This window comes from Leptonychotes weddellii, unplaced genomic scaffold, assembly GCF_054177405.1.
Source record: "Leptonychotes weddellii isolate Sample4059 unplaced genomic scaffold, ASM5417740v2 HiC_scaffold_37, whole genome shotgun sequence".
Classification (NCBI taxonomy): domain Eukaryota; kingdom Metazoa; phylum Chordata; class Mammalia; order Carnivora; family Phocidae; genus Leptonychotes; species Leptonychotes weddellii.
The window spans coordinates 3,201-27,337 of record NW_027972471.1 but is presented as its reverse complement, the minus strand read 5'-3'; the positions used below and the strand labels follow the sequence as shown (position 1 = coordinate 27,337).

Sequence of the window (24,137 nt, the reverse complement as noted above, 5' to 3'; positions counted from 1 at the left end):
CATATAGCTGTTTTTACTGTACAGTGCTTCTTTGGTAATAGCTATGCCCATTTATTTTTAAGCCATTACCATCTTTCCATTACATGGAGTATCCTGCTGAGTTTACAGACATAGAGTTAGAGATAATATTTGGTTTTTAAATACAGGACAAAATTAGGAAATGGCTCAAAAGGTCCACACTAGGAAGTCCATGTTGCCTTGGAAAGAGAAAACAGTGAACTTAAGAAGCTTTTTAAAAAGAAAAATTGTAAAACAATCCCTTAGGATGACTGTGGGCTTGGGAAGGGAAATGTTGTGGTTATAACTAAATGCTGAAGTTTTTTTTTAAAAATGAAAAGTGAAAGGACTTTTTGAAATAAAATGAATTTATGTTGGGTCTCACTTTTTAAAGTCAATTTTCTTGACATTTGTTGAATTAGATGAGAGAAACAGCCTAAATTCTAGCATAAAAACTTCATGTAAAACGTACAGAAGTACGTCTTGACTCTTGAGTTGTTGAAAGTTCTTGAATAAGACTAGTCACCAAGAGAAGATGTGGAGCTCAGACAAACAGTAGGCATTCAATAAATATCTGCTGAATGAAAAAACTGAGGTAGCCTACATACAGTTCAAGAATAACACACAGATTGCGGCTTTACAAAAACCAAAGGCCATTCTGAATGAAAACTAACAAGGAGAGCTCAAAGAAAATGGGTCTTCTCCAAATTCTGGCTCTCTAGGTGCTCTAGGTTCCCTGAATGTGAAGGACTACTGATCTACTATGACTAATACTTTCTTCCTCCTTAAGAGCAGTTGGCCCAACTTTTTTCCCCTTGAAAAGGCCAACAAAAGGTATTCTGCTATTGGTTTTCATTTCTTCCTTTGTCTAGGTCACCATGATGTGTTAATATCCTCCCCCTGCTCATGTTTCTTCATAGTAGAGAGGGTGTAGAACTGTCACTGCGAGGTTGGTCCTTGGGGATCAGACAGAATGTGCACTGCACTGGCATGGAAGGATGTACTATGGTATTCCAGGGATCATGTGCCACCATGAAACAATGTAAGTCTAGGTGTTGGTGTTAGGTGGGACAGCCAGCAGGAATGGATGGAGCATGTGACTGCATGCAGGAGCATGTGACTGCATGCAGGAGCATGCTAGGGGAATATGCCTTTAAGAATATGTTCAGAAGTCTGGTGTTTCACCCTGATAACAAAGTTGTATACAGAAGGGAAAGGGTTGGAAAGTGTATGTGGAAGAAAGACAGTAAATTTTGTAGGTAGGATGTGGCTTTGTAGAGAGGGTGTGGCTTTGGTCAGGTTATATAACTGATGGTCTTTTTGAGTTCCTACAGCTTAGATATAAAGGTAAATTTGGCTTCTAACACAGCTGGTCAATAAACATTCTCTACCAAGCTACCCGGAGCTATAGCAAACTCCGAGGTAAATAGAAAAGAGCACAGTCATACAAATGCAGAAATCAATTAGGGTCTTTCTGAAGGACTGTGTCCTGATTAATGAAGAGATTCCCATATAAGCATATCACCAACATAATAAATACATTAAAAATATTTATGACAGTTTTATATACCACCTGTCTTGGGAGTCAGAATGATGACCTGGGTGATTTTTTAAAGTGTCTTCTAGTCCAACAGGTTTCTGACATCATTCAATATTAAAAAAGGTCAGCCACCAAAAAGCTGTGTGGGTCTTACAGAGAATGATGCCTAATGTGTTATATCTGTGACTCTGCGGCCATACCCACGCAAGGAAAATTAAGCAGAAACTTCAATAACTTATTCATTGCATTCAAAGAAATAAACCAAAACAGTTTGGGGTCAGTAATCAACTGGACATTTCTTTCCATCTCAATATTATACTTAATTTCTCTAACATTTGGTGTGTGTAGTCTCAGCACGTAACCATAAAGACAAATAACTATCTCGATTTGTGAAATCCCAGAGGCAAAATGAAGCCAATATCATTGTTGTGATTTGGAGAGAACTATGTTCTGAGAGATGCTGATATAATTTTATTTCATCAAAAAATATTATCAGCTATAAGGTAGGACTGACAGGGATTCTGTTTATATGTTGATATTTACATACATTAATAGCGATCATCCTAAACCAAAACTTAGTAAAGAGTCAAATTCAGGTGAGAAAGACCACTTATTAAAACCCTGCTTGTGATCACCAAGGAATATGTTTATTAGGATGAACTGCATCTGGTGAGGTGCTGCTATTCTAATACTATTCAGCTGTTTAAAGATTCAGTCTTTCTAGTGGATAATGCACAGGTTTATTTCCCCCGATTCTTGCTCAAGAGAAGAATATAAACATTTTGCTTGGCTGAAAGAGCTAATGAATCCAAAATACTTTCAAAGATGATGCTTTCTGAATCACTGACAAAGCTAAATGACATATCTGCTTATTTGGTTTAAAAAAATCTCTTTAATGCGGCTGGCATCAATGATTCATAAAATTACTTCCGTTCAAATTTTAGCTCAGGGGCAAGAGCGAGATGAATAGACCTACTAAATAAAATCCTTGACACAGCTATCCACCTTTCCACTGTAAGAGAAAAAAAATGACTGACTACCTCTAGCAGAGTTAGGTCAGTGCACTAAAATATAAATAGAGAGCACACTTTAATATAATAGAGGCAGCTGTTCTATTCAACCAAAGAGGGAAAAGTCAGCATCGGTGACTGGTAACTGGCATTTTTATTTCCTAAATTGCTTATCTGTCTCCTTGACCTGAGAGTTTCCAGGTTCTTTATTCTATAACATGAATACAGTTTTCCAAAACTGTGTCTTACTAATGCCACCTACAAAATGAAAGCCCATGTTGATACTATTAGGTATATAATCTTTCCAAATAATGTTTAATTATCTGACAAATAATTTCTCTGAATTTGTTTTATGCTTATTTTCCTTTAATACATCTTTAATACTTTTAAAACATCCTATTGTTACCATTCTTTTTTGGAATGGCTTCTAGACAAGTGGCCAGTAGAAATTGTAGTTACATAGCCGAATTACAAAAATGAGAACATAAAACTGTGAAAGAAACTGAAGCAAAATTAATACTTCTAAAACAGCCAGGAGACCAAAAAGAAGTCAAAGTATGTTTAGTATGTATGTGCAGAGGCAGTGAGATGTCCATAGAAATGCTGGCAATGACTCATTTATATTTCTAAAAGAACCTGGGCAACTCAAGTGAATGGAGGTCAAGAATATATTAGGAAAGGGCACAAAAACCTAGGATAAAAAGGCTGCCAAATGTTGAAACTCACTGAGACCATTAAAGGTTTTAAAAAATACTCCTTTTCCTACTCTATTCTTGAACATAAGCTGTTTTCTAGACATAGATACACATTTTATATTACCTTATGACTGAACATTTACAATTTGATATTATGTCCCCAGACTGTCATTACTAGTTTAAAATCACAATGTGCTTGAATATCCTACATTTGTCTCTATTTCAAAACAGAGAAAAGAATATAATGTGAAAAAATTGACAAAATCAATACATATAATCAAAATAATAGTGTACATATAAAAAGAAAATTATTTTTGATTTTTAGAATAGGCCTACTTCCCAAACTTGTTAGTTATTTGAAACAATTATTTTTCTGATTTATATGGAACTCTAATCAGGATTTTCCATTTCTGATTTGATCATACCTTTTACATCTTCATCCTCAATTGTTGTATTTGAACTCTCAGTTGACTCCTGTTGAGAAGAAAACGTGTTAAGTTGCAAACAATGGAAAACTTCACTTTTTTTCTTCTTAAAATTGGCAAGTGATATATATGTCATGCAAAATTCATCAGCAAGCTGTGTACATATATTGACATGCAGATGGACAAATACATTATGTGGTTTTAACAGAAATAAAATGCCAAATGCTGCAAACATTTCAAAAAGGAGTACTCTGGTGGCCTACTCTGAAGCATGATAAATCTAGGTTATTTGTAGAAGCAGCCAAAGTATGCAACTTATTTTAAGAGCTGTGTGTGGCTGTATTTGGTTACAGTGCCCCATAAGGTGTGTTTTTTCTATATATTTATCATAAATTGAATATATTAGCCTAATGAATTTGACCCTAAAATAGAACAATTTCTCTTCCCAATTAATTAATCAGTAAGTAACCCCTTCTTTGTATAAGGCACTATATTAGGCACTGAATTCACAGCCTATTCGTCTTATTCTTGTGTAGAGACAGAAAGCATTTCATTGCATCATTTGATGAGGAAGCTAGGGGTACTAAGCTGAAGATGCTGAAATTGCTTTTAACAAGAATTTCCATGTTTGTGATCAGCGCAGTGGAATTATATGAATAATTTACTTTCAAGGACAATTAGATTTTCATCCATTTCTTAATTAGAAACTGGCTGTTATTGATAAGAAACCTGCTCCCATAATGGAAAGACAAAGCTATTTCTTTGTAAAACTACAAATGAAGTTGAAGATTAATAAGCACACTTAAAAGGACACTGTAACTACCAGTATTAAGATACAGTTTCTTAAAATGATTTGATAAATTCTTCCACTAATAATGTGCTAACAAAATATTTTCTAGCAAAGAAATTTAGTAGTATTCATAAGAAAAACACAATTTTCTACTTGTAATGATGAAAGGCTAGAGCTGAAAGGAATTGGAAACAAACTTCCAATCCAGAGCTATGTGCTCAGTGATGAAAAACAGATTTTGGAAAACGATGCAAATACCAATCAGTGTCCTTGTAGAGGTTCAAAAATCAAAAAAGCAATCAACTTATATAAATATCATACGTGATATTTAAGCCAAAGGGACAGACTAATTAAATGTGTATCCAGAGTCTCTCCATACACACAAAACCAAAGCAGAGAGTCTTCATGCGTTTCTTAACGTGACCTAGTGTTCAAATTTAAACTCAAGATGAAGGTAAACCCATGCACTGTAAAAGTAAACTAATTCATGTAAGCAAGAAATATCATGCAGCAACTCTTACAAATGATATAGCTAGAACTACTGAAGTATCCACTCCAGCTGTTATGCTTGGTCTTTCATTTGCTAACGATATTAAAAAACAATTGTTCTCCTATATGATGCTCCTGAGTACTACAAGTCTTTTAGGAACTTAAAATATTTTAAGTGTCATGACCATAAAATACATCTCATATTAAAGAATACTTGATTTTCTTATTTTAATGATTTTAATACTGATCAACTAAATGTTAAACCAGAGAAAATGTGTTTTCTAAGATGTAAACATTGTTGATAAGAGTAAGGAGAAATTAGACCCACGACTATATTTGATATTTGAGAAAAATCTGATGAAATATTTTTTCCTTCCCTTAGAGATACAATAAAATATGAGATTTAGTAAATTGGAAACATGGAATACGTTCAGAAAATGTCTCCTTTCATCCTATAGACATGTATACAAGTACTATTATTTAGTTAACATGCTACACAAACAATCTACAACAGACAGAAAACATTACAGTCTTCTTTCAGCCTAAGTGGTTAAATATCTGTTACTGAAATGCATATAATTCAACAAAAACAAACATTTCATAAGAATTGAAACTCCCTGATTATCCTCAATTTCATGCCAAACAACAAAAACAACACCAACAACAGGGAATTAACAGAAAAAGCACTATGACAACAGAATAAATAAAACTCAAAAGCAACATTAAATTTAAACACCTATGAACTCAAGTTGATTTTTTTGAAGACAGTGAAATGATATAGCAAGAAATTCTAAAATTTCATGCAGAATATAACTAAAGTACAATGCACAGACAGACATGGAGAAGAAAAAAAAAAAGGACCAGATGGAATTGCTTAAGATACACAGTCATCTTGACATAAAGACTTTGCTTAACCCGACTTTTATTGGCCATTCATTTCTCTTTCAAGATGTCATTCATTTTTGTTTTGAAAGAAATATGTGTACAATTCTAGATAAATTAGGTCCCCCCCAAAAAAAGTGTGGTAGAAAAAGGGTAAGAATTTTCTTTCCCATGTTTAGATAATGAATTAATTTTGCTTTGGACATTTGATGAAATGTGTAATCTTGTTAAAGCAAGATGATGTTGATTCTTTCTGAATACCTTGTTTCCATCAGGGTTGTGGATTACAGTAGTTTGGGGCTCCTGAGTGAGAACAAAATAGAGAAAGAAACAGTTCGCATTGGTAAGTACATTCTTACTAGTGTGAGGGACAGAGCAGAGTGAGCCAGCTGACAAAACTAAATAGTGACCAGAGCTTAAGCGATGTTAACCACTGTCAGAGGTAGCAGCTGACAAGATCACTGATGAAAGATCTCCCTGATGAGCCCATGAGATAGGATACCTCAGTACCCAGCAGCAGCATGCAAAAGACCTTATTCGTGATCATTAAACAGACAAGGCTTTGAAGTTTGGAGACCTAAAGAGGCACTCACTGTTTCACAAAGTTCTGTAACAGAACTTCCTTTTCTTCTTTAGTGAGTAGGCTGTTAACGTGTGTCCTATAGAAAACGGACCAAGGACCCTAGAGATTAGAACTCTTTAAAATGATCTTGAATCCTTTGTGAGGATTTTTTTTCCGGTGTATCTTTGAGAATGGATTATGGTGTCATCACTATAGTTAGTAGTGTATAGTTAACACACAGATAAATACTCTGAAAAATCTAGAACATTGTGCCTTGCTTTAAAAAAAAAAAAAAAGGCTATCCTAAAGAATGTATTTCAAAAGTCCATAAGCAATTCTATGGAATACTGAGTAAAAGGTTCATTTAAAGGATTCTAGAACTAATCATATAATCACTATAATCTACTAAATGCTATGTTAATTCATATCTAAAAATAAATTTCAGCTTTATGGACTACATATACAGATTTGCTTGTAAAGTCATGCTTTTCCATGAAGAAAATATTATTATTCCTTTCTGCTTTCTACCAGAGAATTGAAGAAATATTCCCAAATGAAAATAACACTCAAATGACTGATGTTAAAAAAGATTCAGTGTCCACTGGCATGCTTGGCACTTTCATTGCATGATGTCTTGGTAACCGAGTTACTGCAGTCCACTGAAAGTTTTCTCCCACTATAAGCACTCTGTCCTCTAGGATCTCCTCTTCACCAGTTTATGCTGTAACAGTTAGAGAACACATTTACTGCTTCCCTTCTTCCTTTCCCTGGCTAGAGGTGTGATTGACATTGTTTTTTACTCATAGATAACTTGCTATCTTGATATGTCCTTTTTCCTTTAAATGTTTTTAAATTGAACCTTCTGGTTAACCCAAGTGAAATAATTTCCCTTAGTATTTTTTTATTCATTTAAAATAACAGTACAGAGGACAGTAAAAAATCAGAAGTATTTCAGAAAACCTATATCAAAATATGTAATAGGTTGAGCAAACCATTACGGAACTCAGAGTACTGAATGCCAGTATTCAAATCTTGACTTTTAACATAACACTATCTCAAAGTCTTAAAATGATTTAGTTGTAAATAGTGTGAATTTGATTAAAATGGGCAAAACTGGCTTCCACTGATAATTCAAGGCTCTATGCTATACATTTCATTCTTTGGATTAAAGTGAAACAGTGATCATTTAAAACACAACAAACAAAAAGCTCAAAATTACCCAATGCCTCTTTATCTCAAAAAGTGAGGTCTTACAAAGCCCTGCTGTCTTTTAATAAGAAGAAATGGGAACTCTGAATAAGGTCTACATTTACTGTTGTCTAGCAATCATCCCCTTAGCTCTCCTTGATGTCAATATTTCCATCAAGAAAGGAGGAAACCATTGTTTGCATAATCTAGAGCTACCATCAGAAGAAGAGCTAAGAGCAACCAAAGCGCATTCTACTGTATTTCTAAAGCAGCATGCAACAATTTCAACTACAGAGACCACAGCTATCAGAATAATGTTCAATAATGAAATGAGATCATCTCATGTTAGAAACACACTGCTTGGCAACTACCTTAACAAAAAGAAAAAAGAAACGAACTTTTCTTATATCTTTGAAAGCAAAACAAAACCCAACAAAATAAAATACTTAAATATGTATCTATATAGTGAAAGCAAATGAGAGAAACAACAAAAAACAATAAAGAACTTAAGAAGGGTTACAAAGAGTCCAGGTATACCAGCGCCGGGGTAGGAATATTTTCTTTGGGGCTGGTTACCACGTTGGCTTTGTTGTTTATCTGTAGGTATGCAGAAAATAGAAACAGAGATGCCTTAAACCCCTTGGTAGCCAATGTCTCTACACTGCAGCATGTCTATGTGGAGATATAGACATGAAAATAAAGATCCACTGAGGATGAACGTGAAAGACACCGTGATGTCTGACAGGAATGATACTCAATTCTAGTCTCCGGTGGTCACACACAGGCTAGAACTGTGTCTGTGACGGGGGATGACGAAACAGCCTTGGCCGCTTTGGCTGTGCCACACTAGCCAACAAAGAACTGCTTCAGTGGAGCGCAAATCAAGTTTCAGAGTATGAAATAAATACAAACATTTTCATACTCCTCAAGTTGGATTCTGTTTCCGGCTTCCAATTGTTTTCTGTTATGAATACATTCCTTTTTTTTTTTTTTTTTTTTCCATTTTATTCTTGATCCTGAAGTCACACATAGACCGTCTTTCTCTGGGAAGCCACCGTCACTTTGCTTAGTAGGTCAAAACTCAGATCTTCAAAACTTAGATCTTCTGATGAAATGCAGGCTTTATAATATTTTTTTAAATGATAAGTCTGGGCCTCCTTTAAAATACACATGTCCAATTATAAATGGGCAAACTGAATTCTTTACTATATTCTGAATGTAAAAAGACTTTTTTCACAATTGTTTGAGAGGAAAACACTGTGTTTTCTGTCAAAGTGTTACACTTTGTTTTTCTTTCAAAGTGCTACTGTTGAAGATTGTGTTTGGTATATCATTCCTTTGCTTTAACATATTGGGGTTGACCTTAAAAAAAGATCATATCACAATGGAAGCCACGTGGTGAAAGCAACTCAGAGGGTCAGTAAGTATTATAATGGTCCATAGAGAAAATTCTTTGTAGACAAGTGGAAACTTGAAATCACAAATGAGTTTGGGCACTAAAGAATCAAAAACTAAACAGTAATAATCAACGTTCATTTAAACTCATGCATGATAACTTACATTACGGTTACCAAATGGAGCTATAAATTAACATTCATTCTCTTGTACTACATTATCTAGGTATTTTCTTTACATATTATTATCTAAAGGAACACATCTCATAATTTTAGTATAAATGTTCTTAAGGGTCTCAAAGAGAAAAATATACTGCATAAAATAGATGAATACCAAATGAGTTTATAAGCAATTACACCGATTTTATTGGGACTTTCTAGGAGGGTTTTTTTTTTTTTTCTTTTGTATTTTATACCTGAAGATCATATTGAAACCAGTACTGGGAAGAACATAGAAGATTAAAGAAATTAATTTAGGCATGTAATATTTTGCTTTTCTATTCATTCACATTTGTGTGATTGTTTGGTATCAGTATTATTTAATTAAGCCATATAACACTAAGCTCTGTGATATGCAGAAAAAGAGAAAACTTCTGGTGCCCTTTACTGAAAAACTCTTTAAATATTAAACCATCAATCTCTACTTTGCAGATGGTCTAAAATTTTTCTTTAAATAAAAGTGTACAGAATTTAACATCAAATTTGTGCAACAGCCAGAAAGAGATAAGAGGTAATGGAATCTATTAAAAAGGGATCAAAATTTAGTACTTATGTTAGTATGAAATACATGATGAAAGAGGAGGGATGCACACACAAATAATTTCCTATCAGGAAGAGTGCATGGCAAAACACAGCTGACTTCTTATCATATGATCAGAGGTACTTATAATGAAAGCACCACATATATTTAATATGTTATATTCAGTTTGTATCAGCGGATACAAAAGTAAAAGAGGAATACACTGAGATACTTTTACTTCTGTTTTGAGAGAAGAGACTTGATTATTTTCTAGAATGGTTGTGAAGAACTGATTTCTTTCAGTGAAAATGTCACACATGCACACCTATGTACACGTACTTCTCTGCACAAATGTGTGCACACACATACAACACAAACCCCTACACACGTTCACACATAGGTACATGCGTACATACAGCACCAGGTCTTCCGATTGAGGGCCATTCTGTCTAGATTAGCCATGCTTTATTGTCAGGCATGGCAAATAGGAGTTAAATGAATATGAGACTCAACCACCACTATTAGTTGTGTTTAAATGTACAATTACAAACTTTTTAAGTTAACGTAGATAAGCTTAATGATCTTTTATTACTATGGGAAGTCTTTTGAAGGTACTTGCAATATTAATTAGTTGAAAAATAATAGCAGAATTTTTAAGTAAAAGACTAGGAGGACTTCTTTTTTATTAAAGAGTCAAATATTAAGTAGGAGTTAAACTATAAGCTGTCTTTTAAACATATAAGAACTCTGGCACTTTTGTTTATGAAATGTAGTTAATTTATGTTATGGAAGCTTTTTTTCTTAATGAAACTAAATCAAACCAGATATTTAAGTGATTCACTGAATTATTGTTATGAGGCATGGGCAAGATATTTTTATTTCTCAGGTGTTAAGTTTATTCAGTTTTGAGGTTAATAAATGTTTCCTCCTATAAGGTGCTTAACTAGGATAGGTTCCATTGTATGCTCACTTTCACACTATTTATAAACTTCATGGTAGATACATTATAGTGTATCTGAACTAAAAATAACTCCTATTTTAATCACGATCATCACTTAAAAATAATCCTAGAGTATTCCTTCACTTATCATTAAACAGACATTAACTATGTCATGATCTCTTTAGTTTCAAGAGAAAACTGGACTCTGGTCTTATAAAAGATCCTTTAATAGCATATGGATAAAGGTATGGATAAAGGTATAAAGCATATTTTAAAAATTCAATTTCAAAGATAAACAGTATTATGTGAATGTGGGTACTGTGTTTTGATAGTTAATTGACACTGACATGTAATGGTCCTACACTTTCTCCACTTACACTAACTTAGGTAAATAAGACTGTTTTTATTCCTAAGTGTGAATTTTCACAGGAGGAGAAATCTGGCAGATAGAGATCCTCACCATCATCTGAACACTCGAACTGGACTTCCTTTTCTGAATTGACCAGTCAAAGAGAAAGGAAAAGAAAAAAATATGACCGGTTGAATTTTTAAAGTATCAAAGCATGGAGCACAGAATAAATTTCTCTTTAAAGAGAAGCTATAAGTCGTCTAGAAGAAAAAAAGTTCTGGAAATGTTTCTTTCTATATAAGGATAGTAGTAAAAATAAATATCTCTATAGGAACTGTGACCTCTACATCACTGAAAGGTACAGAAAAACACAGAGTGAAACATTTGGAAAATTTAAAATATCACATTTCCACCAATGTAACATTGGGAAAAAGGCAACATCAACTGTCATTAATGAAACTGAAACTGAATAAACTAAGCAGAAGGAAGAGAACATTACAGGTTGAGGAAAGCAATTGGTAAAAGGCAAATGCCATCCTAATGGGAATCACAAGTGCATGGTAACCACAGCTCTGGAAATTCCCAAATCACACATAAATAGGAGGTGAAGAAATGATTGGGCATGAACATAAGAAGTGATAAATGATTTTCTATGTTATATTTTCAAAATAAACTGACCACCTGACTTTGGGTCAAGTTCAAATGTTAGATAATATTAACTAATTCCCAAGAATGTTGAAGTGTTCATGAGGAATGTATGCATCTGCCATTGGAAAAGAAAGAAAAGGATTAAAGAAACAAAATACTTAGGTAATACTCCAGAAAGATAACAAACATAATACAAATATAAGGTTACATTCAATCAAAGATAAATTCCCATGAAACAAAATAAAATCAATAGAAAATAAGTTCTATTACTTTGTTTAGAAATCCAAGAAAGCCAAAATATCCTGTTATCTTTTTTGGAAAATTTTCCTATAATTTTTTTAGAATATTCACCTTGAGTATGTCTTAATCCTTATGAAAGAAGCACAGGAACAATCAATACCTTTATAAAAACTGCCCAAGCAGAGAAATTTAATTATTTGACATTTAGTTTTCCAGACCGTATGATTTGATTTTTTTTTTTGGGGGGGTTATACATTTCAGCAGACTTCCAGAACCTAGCATAACTAGTTGCAAAGCATTTGGTTTCCATTGATTTTCAGGTCACTATGATAGCTTGGGAGTGTAGTAAAGCAGAGAGGATTTACACATTTTCTACAACAACTTCCTATAAAAGTATTATTTTGTCAGATTATTTAGTATATACTGAAACAGAAAAATATACTTTTTCTTGACATACATATCAGTCATCTTTACATATTAATTATTTTATACTTCAACCTGTCTCCTTTAGAGGAACTATAAAAAATACAAGCTGTGAAAACTCACAAATTACATTTAACATTTAAAAATGATCCAGCATCTGAAAGTCAGAAGTGATTTTAGGAGCACCTTTTTAACTTACCTTTACTCCATCTGGTTTCTTCAACAAACTCTTGGCTGCTGCAAAATGAGAGTAAAACCATTTCAGTGAGTTATCCACAGAAACCGATGCCAGGCAACAAATCAGGTTATTGTTTCCTTCTATCACCTTTACTGAGTTATGGCCAACATATGCCAAGTTATCAAGGTCACACTGATGAGCGCGAGCTTACAGGACATAGAAATACAGTATCACTTTTCTTGGTTTTGCCACATCAAATGTAGCACTAAATTCTTATTCAGTTCATTGCATAAATTGAACACTTTGCCAGTTATGTTATTGGACTTTATTTCACTGTTGGTTGCGAAAAGGATACTGGAACTTTAACTGGACTATGCTTTTTGTAATCCAGAAAGTTGCTTTCAGTCTTCAGACATCAGCTGACAGATTGTATCACATGTTCATTCATACCACAAGTATGGTGACCATGTCAGTTCTGCCACTTAAGCCCCTCTTTCTGAAGGTTTGAAATTTATTTGTGAAAATTTGCTCTGGCTAAGTAACATCCTTTTAAAATATATATATATATATATTTGAAATCAGAGCTTTCATCTTTACAAAAAATAGTATTAACTGTATTTAAAATGAAGGGCATATTATTGGCCAAGAGCAAATTTTTTAAACAATTAGCATAGGACCTTTAAAAAAAGGCATGATGTATTCTTTTATACTCTAAAATCAGAATACAAAGCTTTCATAAACAAAAGCCTTTTACATCAAAAAATTAAAAATCATAAAATTTGAGGTGAGATATAAAACAAAACAAAATCTTCAACTAATCAAAGAACCGTTGAATTATATGGTCTCATATGAAACTTCAATTTCTCCAAGGACAGCTTTTAGCATTCTTTCTGTTACTGAGCTTCTTGAGTATATTAGAAGGTGAAGTCATCCTTTCAAAAAATATACCTAGTGAATGGGTACATTCATACACAGTTAACAGATTATATAACTGCTAATGACAATCAGTACACCAAGTGTAGAACATATATGAATATGCAGGACAAAGTATATACCTATGTTTCCATTAAATGTTTTATATATATATAATATATATAAGTTATATATATATATATATTTACTTAAGTATATCAGAGTAGACTTTGGCATCTGAAATGGAAATACCTAGCTATAACAGAACTGCATGAACATGTAATTTCCTGACATCCATTTGATTTGGGATATTATTTTGATATCACTTTGGTATAATTTTAAATTTAAGATACAAAAATGTTAATTTTGTTTAGTCCTTAGCAACAAAGCTATTAATTTATTATTAATTGACATTGCAAGAATAGTTGCCTTAGCTATAGTATTTGCCTAGAGTTAAAAAGCAATATTAAGTAAATCCAGTGGCAGTTAATAGGTTAGAAAGCAAACTCAGAATAGTTGAAATTGCAATAGCAAGCAAAGAGAAGACAATGATTCAGGGTAAGCAGGGATTTGGCCTGGGAGATGCAGAAATGTCCCTTTTGGTTACTATTCACCTTACCTCACAAGAAATACATTCCACATAAAGGGAGAAAAGAAAAAAAAAAATAAAAACAACTTTATAACCATATACTTATGGACAAATTACTTTAAAGAGCACGTTTGCTAATGAAACAGAATGAATAAAATACTCAAAACTAAAATGCAATATCAAGTACAAGATGTTGTAACTGGGTCAAATGTTATTCAGTTGGTTTTGAAGTGATGGATTAAAAAAAAAAAGTTTGCCTTTCATGTTAGACATCAGAAACAATATAAAATTCACACATTAGTCATGAGTTTTTAGTTTACACAATGATGAAAAGGAAAATGTGATGTACACAAAAAGCTTCTATACATGAGTGTTATATATTTAAAAAGGCCCAATTTATGCCTAAGAGTGTATTTAAGACTAACAAAATACCCAGTCTTAATATTGGAGATTTTTTCAAGTTAGTTTATCTTTAACAATATATATTGACCATCCTATCTTTTATTGATTCACTAATTTTTGGGCCACAGTGAAATATTTATTTGAATATAGTATATATTAGTTAATATTTAATGAGATGATATTGAACTCACCCATATAAATGTCAACTATATTAATCAACTGTTCATAAAACAGGTAACTTGACAAAGGCAGTAATGACGTTTTATTACACCAAACAAATTGGACAAAATACATACATTTGACTAACACAGTCCCTCAATTTGTAGCATTACTCATTGTATTCTTTGTTGCTGTTTAACAGGTCAGTGGAAGCCTTTGGAAAGCCTCCTATGGTTTCACATTATGTATAACTAAATATAATGGGGGGCAAAAGCTGACCATTTAACATAGTCATAAAAAGTAACTAAAAATTAGTTGAGAAGGTTGAAGAACATTTGATAAGGTTATGGATCATCACCTGGTAGCACTATAATACCCAGGAGTTAAGTATGTACAGGGAGAAATAACTGAAGAATAGCTGGATAATTTGATGTCTCAGATCTCTCTTATATAAACAGTAAGCAAAGTAAAGTGGTAGTATTTTTGGCAAATCATTTGATAATCCTTCCAAATCTCAATAGCCACTTTACCAAATGCAGCTTTCTTGCTGCTTCAGTTCCTCCCCATACATAAGACTAATTAGAATTTACCAAAATTTGATTTTTGGAAACCTGGTCCTTTGTGATTATTGAAGAAGAGGGTTCCAAAATTCAAGTAATTTCTGGACATAATATATATTAATTCCATTTTAGAAAGTCATCCTATAATAAAGAAATGGCTTAGCTTCTTTTATTTAAAAAATTATTTTTATCATGGAATCATTTTTATCATGGAATCATTTTGAGGAACATTTATTATCCTGTGTTATTACCGTGAGGTAGGGTTCTCTGTAAATTCTTGAGTTTAGATACCTTTGAAATATGCAACCATTCCTATAGGGTGCCAAGATACAACTGTACTTTTGAAAGAACTTGGGCCTAAGAGAACTGGGTTCCTCAATAATGGTCTTCTGTTAAAAATCTTGCTTATTTGGATTCCCTATGAGACAAACAACAAAATCTTATTCATAATTATTAGTTGATGAAATATCAATGACCTAATTCTAGGTTCGAAATGCTGAGCTTCAAGAAGAGGGGGTACATATTGCCACAACTTGTGTGTATCCCCAGCAAGGATGACCGGTGGGTTTCAAAGGCTGCACGGCACTGACCAGGGGAGGGGCTGCTGGAGTGCTCTTGTGAAGAGGGCAGTCACGTGCCTAATGTCTCTGTGGAGACAGTACCCAGGAGGATTCCTAATGACAGGCACTCCATGCGATGTATCTGCTATCCCTAAACAACAGTGTTTTTCTAATTACTAGGTTTCTCTTTAATTCCAAGATGACTGCTAAAGAGGAAAGCAGTGAATAAGGGACAGAATTCTTAACACATGTACCTGAAAAGTTCCTCGTAGCCAGCATAGTTGTCAAGATGGCACCCTGTCAGAAAAATAAGAATATGAAATTAATGTTGCTCATGCAAATCTTTGACCTGACAAATAAACAGTCTTTGATAACAAATCGTCTCCTAGCCTTACTTTCAGTCAGGGGATTTTTATTTGTCTCCTTTTGTTTTTTTGTTTGTTTGTTTGTTTGTTTCCTGAGAGCAGCAGGCTTATGTCTCACGTAATGCTGGGGCTGCCCTCATGTGTGTGGCCGGATTCCAATGGTCAAGTTGCACAGTTGTTTTCCTCTGAAGGGAGGAATCACAGCACACACTGCCACAGAGATCCTAGCTCTTCACTGTAGACTTAATTCCAGTGCACTATTCCATTTTCTGAAGACCCAGAAGAAGAGTAATAAGACTACTGAGGTCTGCACATTTAAAAGCCTTTGCTGAGGAGTTATTTTCTCATATAGAATCTCATTTCTCACTCTGCCAAGTCCACCTCCCCACAAAAATGTAAAATTTCTTTTTTTTTTTTTAAAGATTTTATTTATTTATTTGAGACAGAGAGAATGAGAGAGAGAGAGCACATGAGAGGGGGGAGGGTCAGAGAGAGAAGCAGGCTCCCTGCCGAGCAGGGAGCCCGATGCGGGACTCGATCCAGGGACTCCAGGATCATGACCTGAGCCGAAAGCAGTCGCTTAACCAACTGAGCCACCCAGGCGCCCCAAAAATGTAAAATTTCTTACCTTTAGTTTTCTTCTAGCATTAAATTTCTTTAAGCAGTCTACAGTTTCCTGTCTGTGCATCATGGAAGCAACAGTAGAACGTTGCTGGAAGAGGAAGAAAAGAAACTTAGGATATTTAAAACATACTAAGCATTACAGTATCTCAACTTCATCAAAACTGCATTAATGGTGCCTGAACCCATATGATGAACTTGTGAGTATTCACCTGCAAAAAAAATTCCCTAATAACGGACGACTAGTTTTGCCAAGACTATTTGTAATGAAGGTGCAACATTTATCTATAGAAAGTATAGAAATGAATATCAATAATTCCCCAAATTATCTGTATTTCAATGTCTTTAATTATATTTCTATTGGACTGTCTTTCATTTACTTAGCACCATATTTACTGCCCTAACATTTGATACTTAATCCTAGAAATGTACTGAAATCTCTACATTCCCCCCAAATTTCAGTTTTTCTTAGCACATCTAAAATATATTCAGGCTACTATGGCCATTCTTTCTTGCTAGTATAACTTCACTACAAGCTTCTAAACCTTATTTTTCTCCCTAAAGCTGCCTAATGATAAATAATTGAACTCTGTCTAATATTCTCTACTGGGATATAGTTAATCTTGGTGTCACTTTCTTGACCTCTGTTCATGAGTATTATCAATAACTGGTAGGGGAAATACTCATTCCTTGTATTATTGTAGGCAATATTTATCAATCTATGTAAATCAGATTTTGTTACCCCAAACAGCAATTATCAGCATTACAAATTTATTTTCTTAAATACCTTGAGTTAAAAATGCATTCATTTTTAGTTTCATCTTTTTCTGCAAAAATTATTTTAAATCCATGAAAAATATTTTAAAGAAAATTTATTTTTAATTTTGCTCCTAAGGTCTTTAGAGAACTGTCACTTACACAGATCCATGGGTGTTTCAGTGCCTCTGAGGCTGTGATACGCTTGGCAGGGTTGATAGTAAGCATTTTATTGATTAGGTCTTTGGCTTCAGGAGTCACTGTGTCCCACTCTGGTGATGGGAACTTCAAAAACACAAATTTATAAAGAGTTTAAAAAACAGATACACTCAAACAGGGAAGAGCCAAGTAAACTAATCATTTTCTTAAGTGGTGAATTTCTTCATAAATTTACTTTTTGTAGAAGTTAAACTGTATCTACAAATAGATAAATTGACAGATAAATCAATGTAGATGTATATATCTCCCTCTCTTTCTATATATTAAAGAAAAGTAACCAATAAGGGATAAACACATATTCTAAATTGCATATTATACCTAGTACATACATTTTAAAATTTAGAAAGATAAACTTCTAGTCCCCTCAAAGCATCCTTATTTTGGTTTGAAAATAAAATTTTATGCAATATTTCTCATAATTATTTGCAAACATCAATAAAGCTGACAGTCTGTCACATGTATTGATGTCATCATGCTATTACACCAAGATTCAAAAGGAGGTATTACAGAAAAACAATGAGCTATTAAGTACTTTCACAACTCATGAGCAGTAATAGTAGAGATCATAACACAGCTTCCATTACCTGCGTCAAAACTGACTTACTACTTGTGGCTATTTGTCATATAGTACTGAGAAGAAATCTCAACCTACAAGAGCCTTTGCAGGACTTCATTTTAACACCTCAGAAAAGTTAATCTACTTAATTACAAATTTCATCAAAGCAAAGTTCTTGAAAGGAACCAATATTCACAACTTCTCTTAGTAAGCCATTTGTGCACTAATACCTGTATAACAAAACCATTTATTCTAAGTTTCTTTTGTTGCTAAAAATGCAACCTCATTTCTATATAATTTATTAGTAGAAATACTATCCTTGATAGGTTTGGAAAAATTTACATCCCATCAGTTTCTAAACAACAGACAGAATATCAGGTCCTTTTCTCAATTCATGAATTTTTATAGACAATCTTGAAACAAATGCTACTGTCACTGTGTCCTGGACTTTAGTTCACTTTCAGTAGTTATAAAATGGGTACTTTGCGACCCATTGGCAAAATGAAATATGAGAAAAATGATAGTGACTCTTTAACTTCAAATTCTGCCAGTTTAACAGCTGTCATTTTAATTCCAAAAGTTATTTTGGGCAGCTGTAAAAACTTGCTAATGATTAGGAGCTACTGAAGAAATATTCAAGGCTGTTCCTTCATGATGTACAGATCTTCCGACAGCAAATTGGGAGCTGGTTCAGCCTGAATAAAGGTGGACCTTTTTCTCATTTTTAAAAATTTTAACAAAGTCACTCCTTCACATTCATCAAACAGTGCATTTGCAGAGCTGTATCTCCCCAGGGGGGTGCCTCCCTGTAGTCTGTAAAGATGATGAATGTGCTAGCTGTGGCCCCGTAAATCATAATTTGGTCCAATTATTAGTCTGACTAAAATGGAATTCTTCAAAATTAAAAGAATATACATTTTAAATTCTTGTGATACACACATCCATAGTAGAACATTTTAACAGAAATGCCATGCTGAGCTCATGAGACCTGATAAAATAAAATATAGACTTTTTAAATTCCTTTCACTTCCACATTGAGCTTTTAACTTGGGCACAGCAGGTGGACCCAATATTGCCTATTTCTTAGTTACCCCGCTGCATGGAGCACTGGGTGTTATCGAAAACAATGAATTGTGGAACACTACATCAAAAACTAATGATGCACTGTATGGAGACTAACATAACATAATAAAATTAAATTAAAAAAAAAAAAAGGAAAGCATCATCAGACCTTGAACTCTAATTTCCAGAGAGCTGGCTATGTGAGGTGTACCCAGAGGTGGTGGTAAATCATATTTACAGATATATTTGTTAAAGGAGAGAAAATTATATCAATGAACAAAGTTAAGTCAAAAAGAGAAAATAGATAAGGCCTTACTTCTTTCCCTAGGAGAGAGAAAAATAATAAGAGAAATTGTTGAGAATTAGTTAAAATTGTAATGAAAAAATTTGGTTCTTGGTCAAAAAACAAAAACCAAACACTCATCTACAGTTATATGAACATTTATTACATACATCATAAGCTCCAGCCTTGATCTGCTGATAGAGTCTGTGTTGATCTTCATCCCAGAAGGGTGGATATCCCACCAGGAGGATATAGAGAATGACACCTGGACAGAATGAGCATATTAACATAATGTTTAATCATTCAGGCAACAGTAAGTTAAATGTGGCAGATCCACAATGACACTAAGCCATACCCATTCAAAGAGGACACTGGGTATTTGGAAAACTTCAGAAAGACATTCCCTGATCTACTCTGAAGCATTCGGTGGAGCGTGAATTCTCCTGTTCTTATGCTCAAGAACTCTGATAATATGTGGCAGTTCGAAACATAAACCAAAGAATTCTATGTGCACTTGAAAAGAATGTGTATTCAGTTGCTTTTGGATGGGGTATTACATATATATCTGTTATGTTTAATGGGTTGTTCAAGGACAGTATTTCCTTGTTAACTTTAGGACCAAAGAATTCTAAAGAGGTATAGCAGGTCAATACCTAAAGATGAAACTCATCTGTCATTGGGATGGCATACTCTTTGGTGTCCCTGATTAAGACTTGTTTTGTGGCCTAACATACGATCTTTCCTGGAAGAGGTTACATGTGCACTCAAGAAGAATGTGTATTCTGTTGCCTTTGGATGGAATATTCTGTATACATCTGTTAAGTTCATCTGGTCTAACATGTTTAAGATCAATATTTCCTTATTGATTTTCTGTCTGGATGATCTATCCACTGATGTAAATAGGGTATTAAAATCCCCTACTATTATTGTATTGCTATCTATTTCTTCTTTTAAGTCTGTTAATATTTGTTTTATATATTTAGATGCTCCTATATCGGGTGCATAAATATTTACAAATGTTACATCTTCTTGTTGGATTGACCTCTTTATCATTATGTAATGCTCATTTTTGTCTCTTATTTCAGCCTTCGTTTTAAAGCCTGTTTTGTCTGATATAAGTATAGTTACTCCCGCTTTCTTTAGGTTTCCATTTGCATGAAAGATCTTTTCCCATCCCTTCACTTTAAGTCTATGTGTCCTTACAGCTGAAGTGAGTCTCTTATAGGCAGTGTAAATTTATTTTTGCCTTTTTTTTAAAATTGTTTTCTGACTCTTTTTGTAGTTCTCTCTGTTCCTTTCTTCTTCTCTTGCTCTCTTGTGGTTTGATGACTTTCTTTAGTGGTATACTTCTATTACTTTCTCTTTCTCTCTTCTGTATTTACTGTAGGTTTTCACCTTGTGGTTACCATGAGGCTTACATATAACAAGTTCTAATTATAACTGTCTATTTTAAGTTGATAACTTAAGTTTGATCCTATGCTAAAGCTTACATTTTTACTCTTCCCTGTCCCATGCTTTGTTTTTGATGTCACATTTTACTTCTGTATCCTGTAGCTAATTATCACAATCATAGAATTTTTACTACCTTTGTCTTTTAACCTGTATACCAGCTTTATAATCGATTAATCCACTACTTCTACTATGTAATTACCTTTCCAGTGAGATTTATTCTTCCATATGTTTTCTTGTTACCAATTAGCAAACTTTCTTTTCAGTTTAAAGAAATCCCTTTAACATTTCTAGTAAGACTGGTTTAGTTTGATGAACTCCTTTAGTTTTTGTTGTATGAAAAACTCATGATCTCTCCTTCAATTTTGAATGACTTTGCTGGGTAGAATATTTGTAATTGGAAGTTTTTTTCCTTTCAGCACCTTGAATGTTTCATGCCACTCCCTCTGGCCTACAAAGTTTCTGCTGAAACACTTATTATGGGGGTTCCTTGGCATACAACTAATTGTTTTTCTCTTATTGCTTTTAATATTTCCTCATCTTTAACTTTTGACATTTTAATCATAATGTGTCTTGATGTGGGTCTCTTTGATTTCATCTTATTTGGAAATCTCCGGGCTTTCTGGATCTGGATGTCTGTTTCCTTCCCCACTTCCTTCCTTAACTTCCTTAAGGAAGTTTCTAGCCATTATTTCTTCAAACAAGTTTTTTGCCTCTTTCTCTCCTTCTTGTGGGACCCTTATAATGTAAATGTTGGTCTGCTTGATGTTGTTGCATAAGCCCCTTAAGTTATCTTCATTTTTTTTCTTTTTCTTTCTTTCTTTTTTTTTTTTTTGCAGCTGTGATTGGGTGAGTTCCACCAGCAGCTTGGATTCACGTTAACTGATCCTTCCTTCTACTTTATGTAATCTGTTGTTGAACCTCTCTAGTATGTTTTCCAGTTATTGTATTCTTTAGCTCTGTGACTTCTATTTTGTACTTTCTTTTATTTTCCATCTCTTTATTGAAGCTCTCACTGTGTTCATCCATTCTTTTCCCATGTTCAATGAACATCTTTATTAGCATTACTTTTAGCTCTTTATTAGGTAAATTACTTATCTGCATTTTATTAAGGATTTTTTTTTGTAAGGTTTTATCTTATTCTTCCATTTGGAACATATTCTTCTTTTTTTTTTTCATTTTACTTGACTCTGTGTTGATCTATAGAGTAGATAAAACAACCCCCTCTCCTTGTGTAGAAGATGAACCTTGTCTTTCAACTCTGCTCCAACTCTGTCGTCTCTCAAACCTTTGTTCTTATCCAAAAAGCCTACTATATTTTTATTAGCTCTCAGTAGGTAAGGATGTGACAAGACCTGTCAGTGACTGAAAGGGGAGATGCTCAGTACCTAGATTCACACTGTTTGGAAGCCAGACCCTCAGGTAGCAGCTTTTAAAATCATGCAAATATGTACAGTCCTGTGGGACCACAAGCATAAGCCCCATCGGCCAAGCAATTTGGTGGCCCCCTGCATGACAGTCACAAAAATTGGGGCTGCAGATGAATGTATAATCTCTTTTCTGAGAGATACTAGCAAAGCTGGAACAAGGCAGAAGGACAGTGCCAAGATGGTGCCTACAACCTACATTCCTTGAGAGTAGCTCTTAATCTACTAGGTATGTACCAACCCTGAAGCCTGCTCCTCAGGGCAAAGTTCTAGGACAAGCCAAGAGGCCCCCTTCACAGAAAGACTAGAAGGAGGTATGCCTCAATCTGCTATCTGTGCAGTGTCCTGGGATGGCAGCCTGCCAAGAATTTTTTCTTCAATTGCCAGTCCTGTGGAACCCAGGAATGCAAGTCCCCCTGACCAGCCAGGCAATCAAGGGGCATACCCTGGGGGGCAGATGCAAAAACAGGGCAGCAGATGTAAAAACCAGGACATCAGCTTCGTGCAAAGCTTCCCTCCAGGAGACACTGGCACTCTGGAGTGTGGCAGAGGGAGAGCATGAAGAAAGCAGTGCTGAGGTCTCTGGTAAGATTATAGTCATTCCTTAGATGTGTGTTTAATTAGAAACCTGCCCCTCAGACTGCAGCCATAGTTTTTAGTTAATAGGCCCCCTTCACAGAAAGACCAAGCTCCTAGGTTTGTTGCCTCTCGCTGTGTGGTAGAGGTGGTGGCTACTTAAGAACTATCTCTCCATCAGTTACAGTCCTATGGGACCCACAAGCAGAAGGCCCACTGACCAACAAAGCTGGCAATGTGGAGGTGTCGCCTGGCAGCAGGTGCAAAAATCAAGGAGCCAGACATGGGTATGAGCTCCTCTCTGGGTGATGCTGATTATTACAGTCTCATGAAATGAGGAACACAAGCCCCCCTGGCCTCCAGAGCCAGCCAGTCAGGAGGCATTCCCTGGGCAGCAGCCACATGTAAAATCTTCCTTCCTGGTGCTCTGGAGCACTCCGAAGGGAGAGTGTGGACACAGCACTTGCCAGTCTCCACCCCAGAGGATACTCCAGTAGGCTCCTAGATATGTGTGTTAAATTAGATGCCTGCCCTACAGGCTGACACTGTAACATAAGCAGGTCAACCTCCTTCACTTTATGTCTGGAGGCAATCAGGCTGCCTCTGAGCTAGGCCCTTGGGCAGGTATGTCCAAGCATCTAGGCCTGTTAAGAGCTGTCTTTTAGATCATGATAGTCTTGTGCATCTGGGACATGAGTCCTACTGGTTTTCAAAATTAGATGTTTTGGGTGCTCATCTCTCAGGTGCAGGTCCTAAAAGTTGACGTGCTGGATGTGGGACATGCTTCTCCTTTACTCCTCAAGGAGAAGGCCTGGGTTTTGAGTCATGGTCAGGGTTTATTGTGAGATTGTGTCCCAGCCTCTCCTACCCACTTCAGTGTGGTTTTCTTTTGCCTGATGTATAATCAACACCCAGCCAGCCTTTAGTTTTTGTTTGTTTGTTTGTTTGTTTTTTAAGAGGAAACTGTTCCATATGAAGCTATAGAGTCAGTGTGTCCATGGGGGGAGGTGAATTTGGAATCTTCTAACCTTGCCATCTTGAACCAATTCCCTTCTACTTTTGGAAAGTTTATTTGGCCTGCATGAGGTCTTTAGTTTCTGCCACAGCTCTGACTGCTACTGTTTTTTTGTTTTGTTTTGTTTTGTTTTTTTC

At 34.7% G+C, this 24,137-nt stretch overlaps 1 protein-coding gene across 6 annotated transcripts; it reads right to left on the bottom strand.

Annotated features, from left to right (window-relative positions):
* Positions 1–1,149: 1,149 nt before the first annotated feature.
* LOC115938801 (calcium/calmodulin-dependent protein kinase type II subunit delta-like) lies at positions 1,150–23,725 on the bottom strand. 6 transcript variants are annotated; one of them, XM_081810777.1, is made up of 8 exons: positions 19,704–23,725; positions 17,576–17,698; positions 16,665–16,748; positions 15,926–15,968; positions 12,511–12,548; positions 8,116–8,175; positions 6,090–6,131; positions 1,150–3,716 (listed from the first exon to the last, which is right to left on the bottom strand). In XM_081810777.1, the coding sequence occupies exons 1-8, from the start codon at positions 19,821–19,823 to the stop codon at positions 3,633–3,635; spliced, it is 594 nt and encodes a 197-aa protein (XP_081666903.1). In that variant the 5' UTR covers positions 19,824–23,725; the 3' UTR covers positions 1,150–3,632. The 6 variants fall into 6 exon arrangements, with proteins under 6 accessions (XP_081666903.1, XP_081666904.1, XP_081666905.1 ...); XM_081810778.1 differs by having other exon boundaries at positions 12,511–12,545; positions 19,704–23,680; XM_081810779.1 differs by lacking the exon at positions 8,116–8,175 and having other exon boundaries at positions 19,704–23,680.
* Between the last annotated feature and the right edge of the window lie 412 nt (positions 23,726–24,137).

Excerpts from the sequence above, each read along its gene's own strand:
- LOC115938801 (XM_081810777.1), bottom strand. The coding sequence starts at position 19,823 with ATGTTAATATGCTCATTCTGTCCAGGTGTCATTCTCTATATCCTCCTG. Across the intron at positions 15,969-16,664 it reads ATGCTAGAAGAAAACTAAAG|GGTGCCATCTTGACAACTAT; the intron begins GTAAGAAATTTT and ends TTTTTCTGACAG. Across the intron at positions 6,132-8,115 it reads ATATTCCTACCCCGGCGCTG|GAGCCCCAAACTACTGTAAT; the intron begins GTATACCTGGAC and ends GTTCTCACTCAG.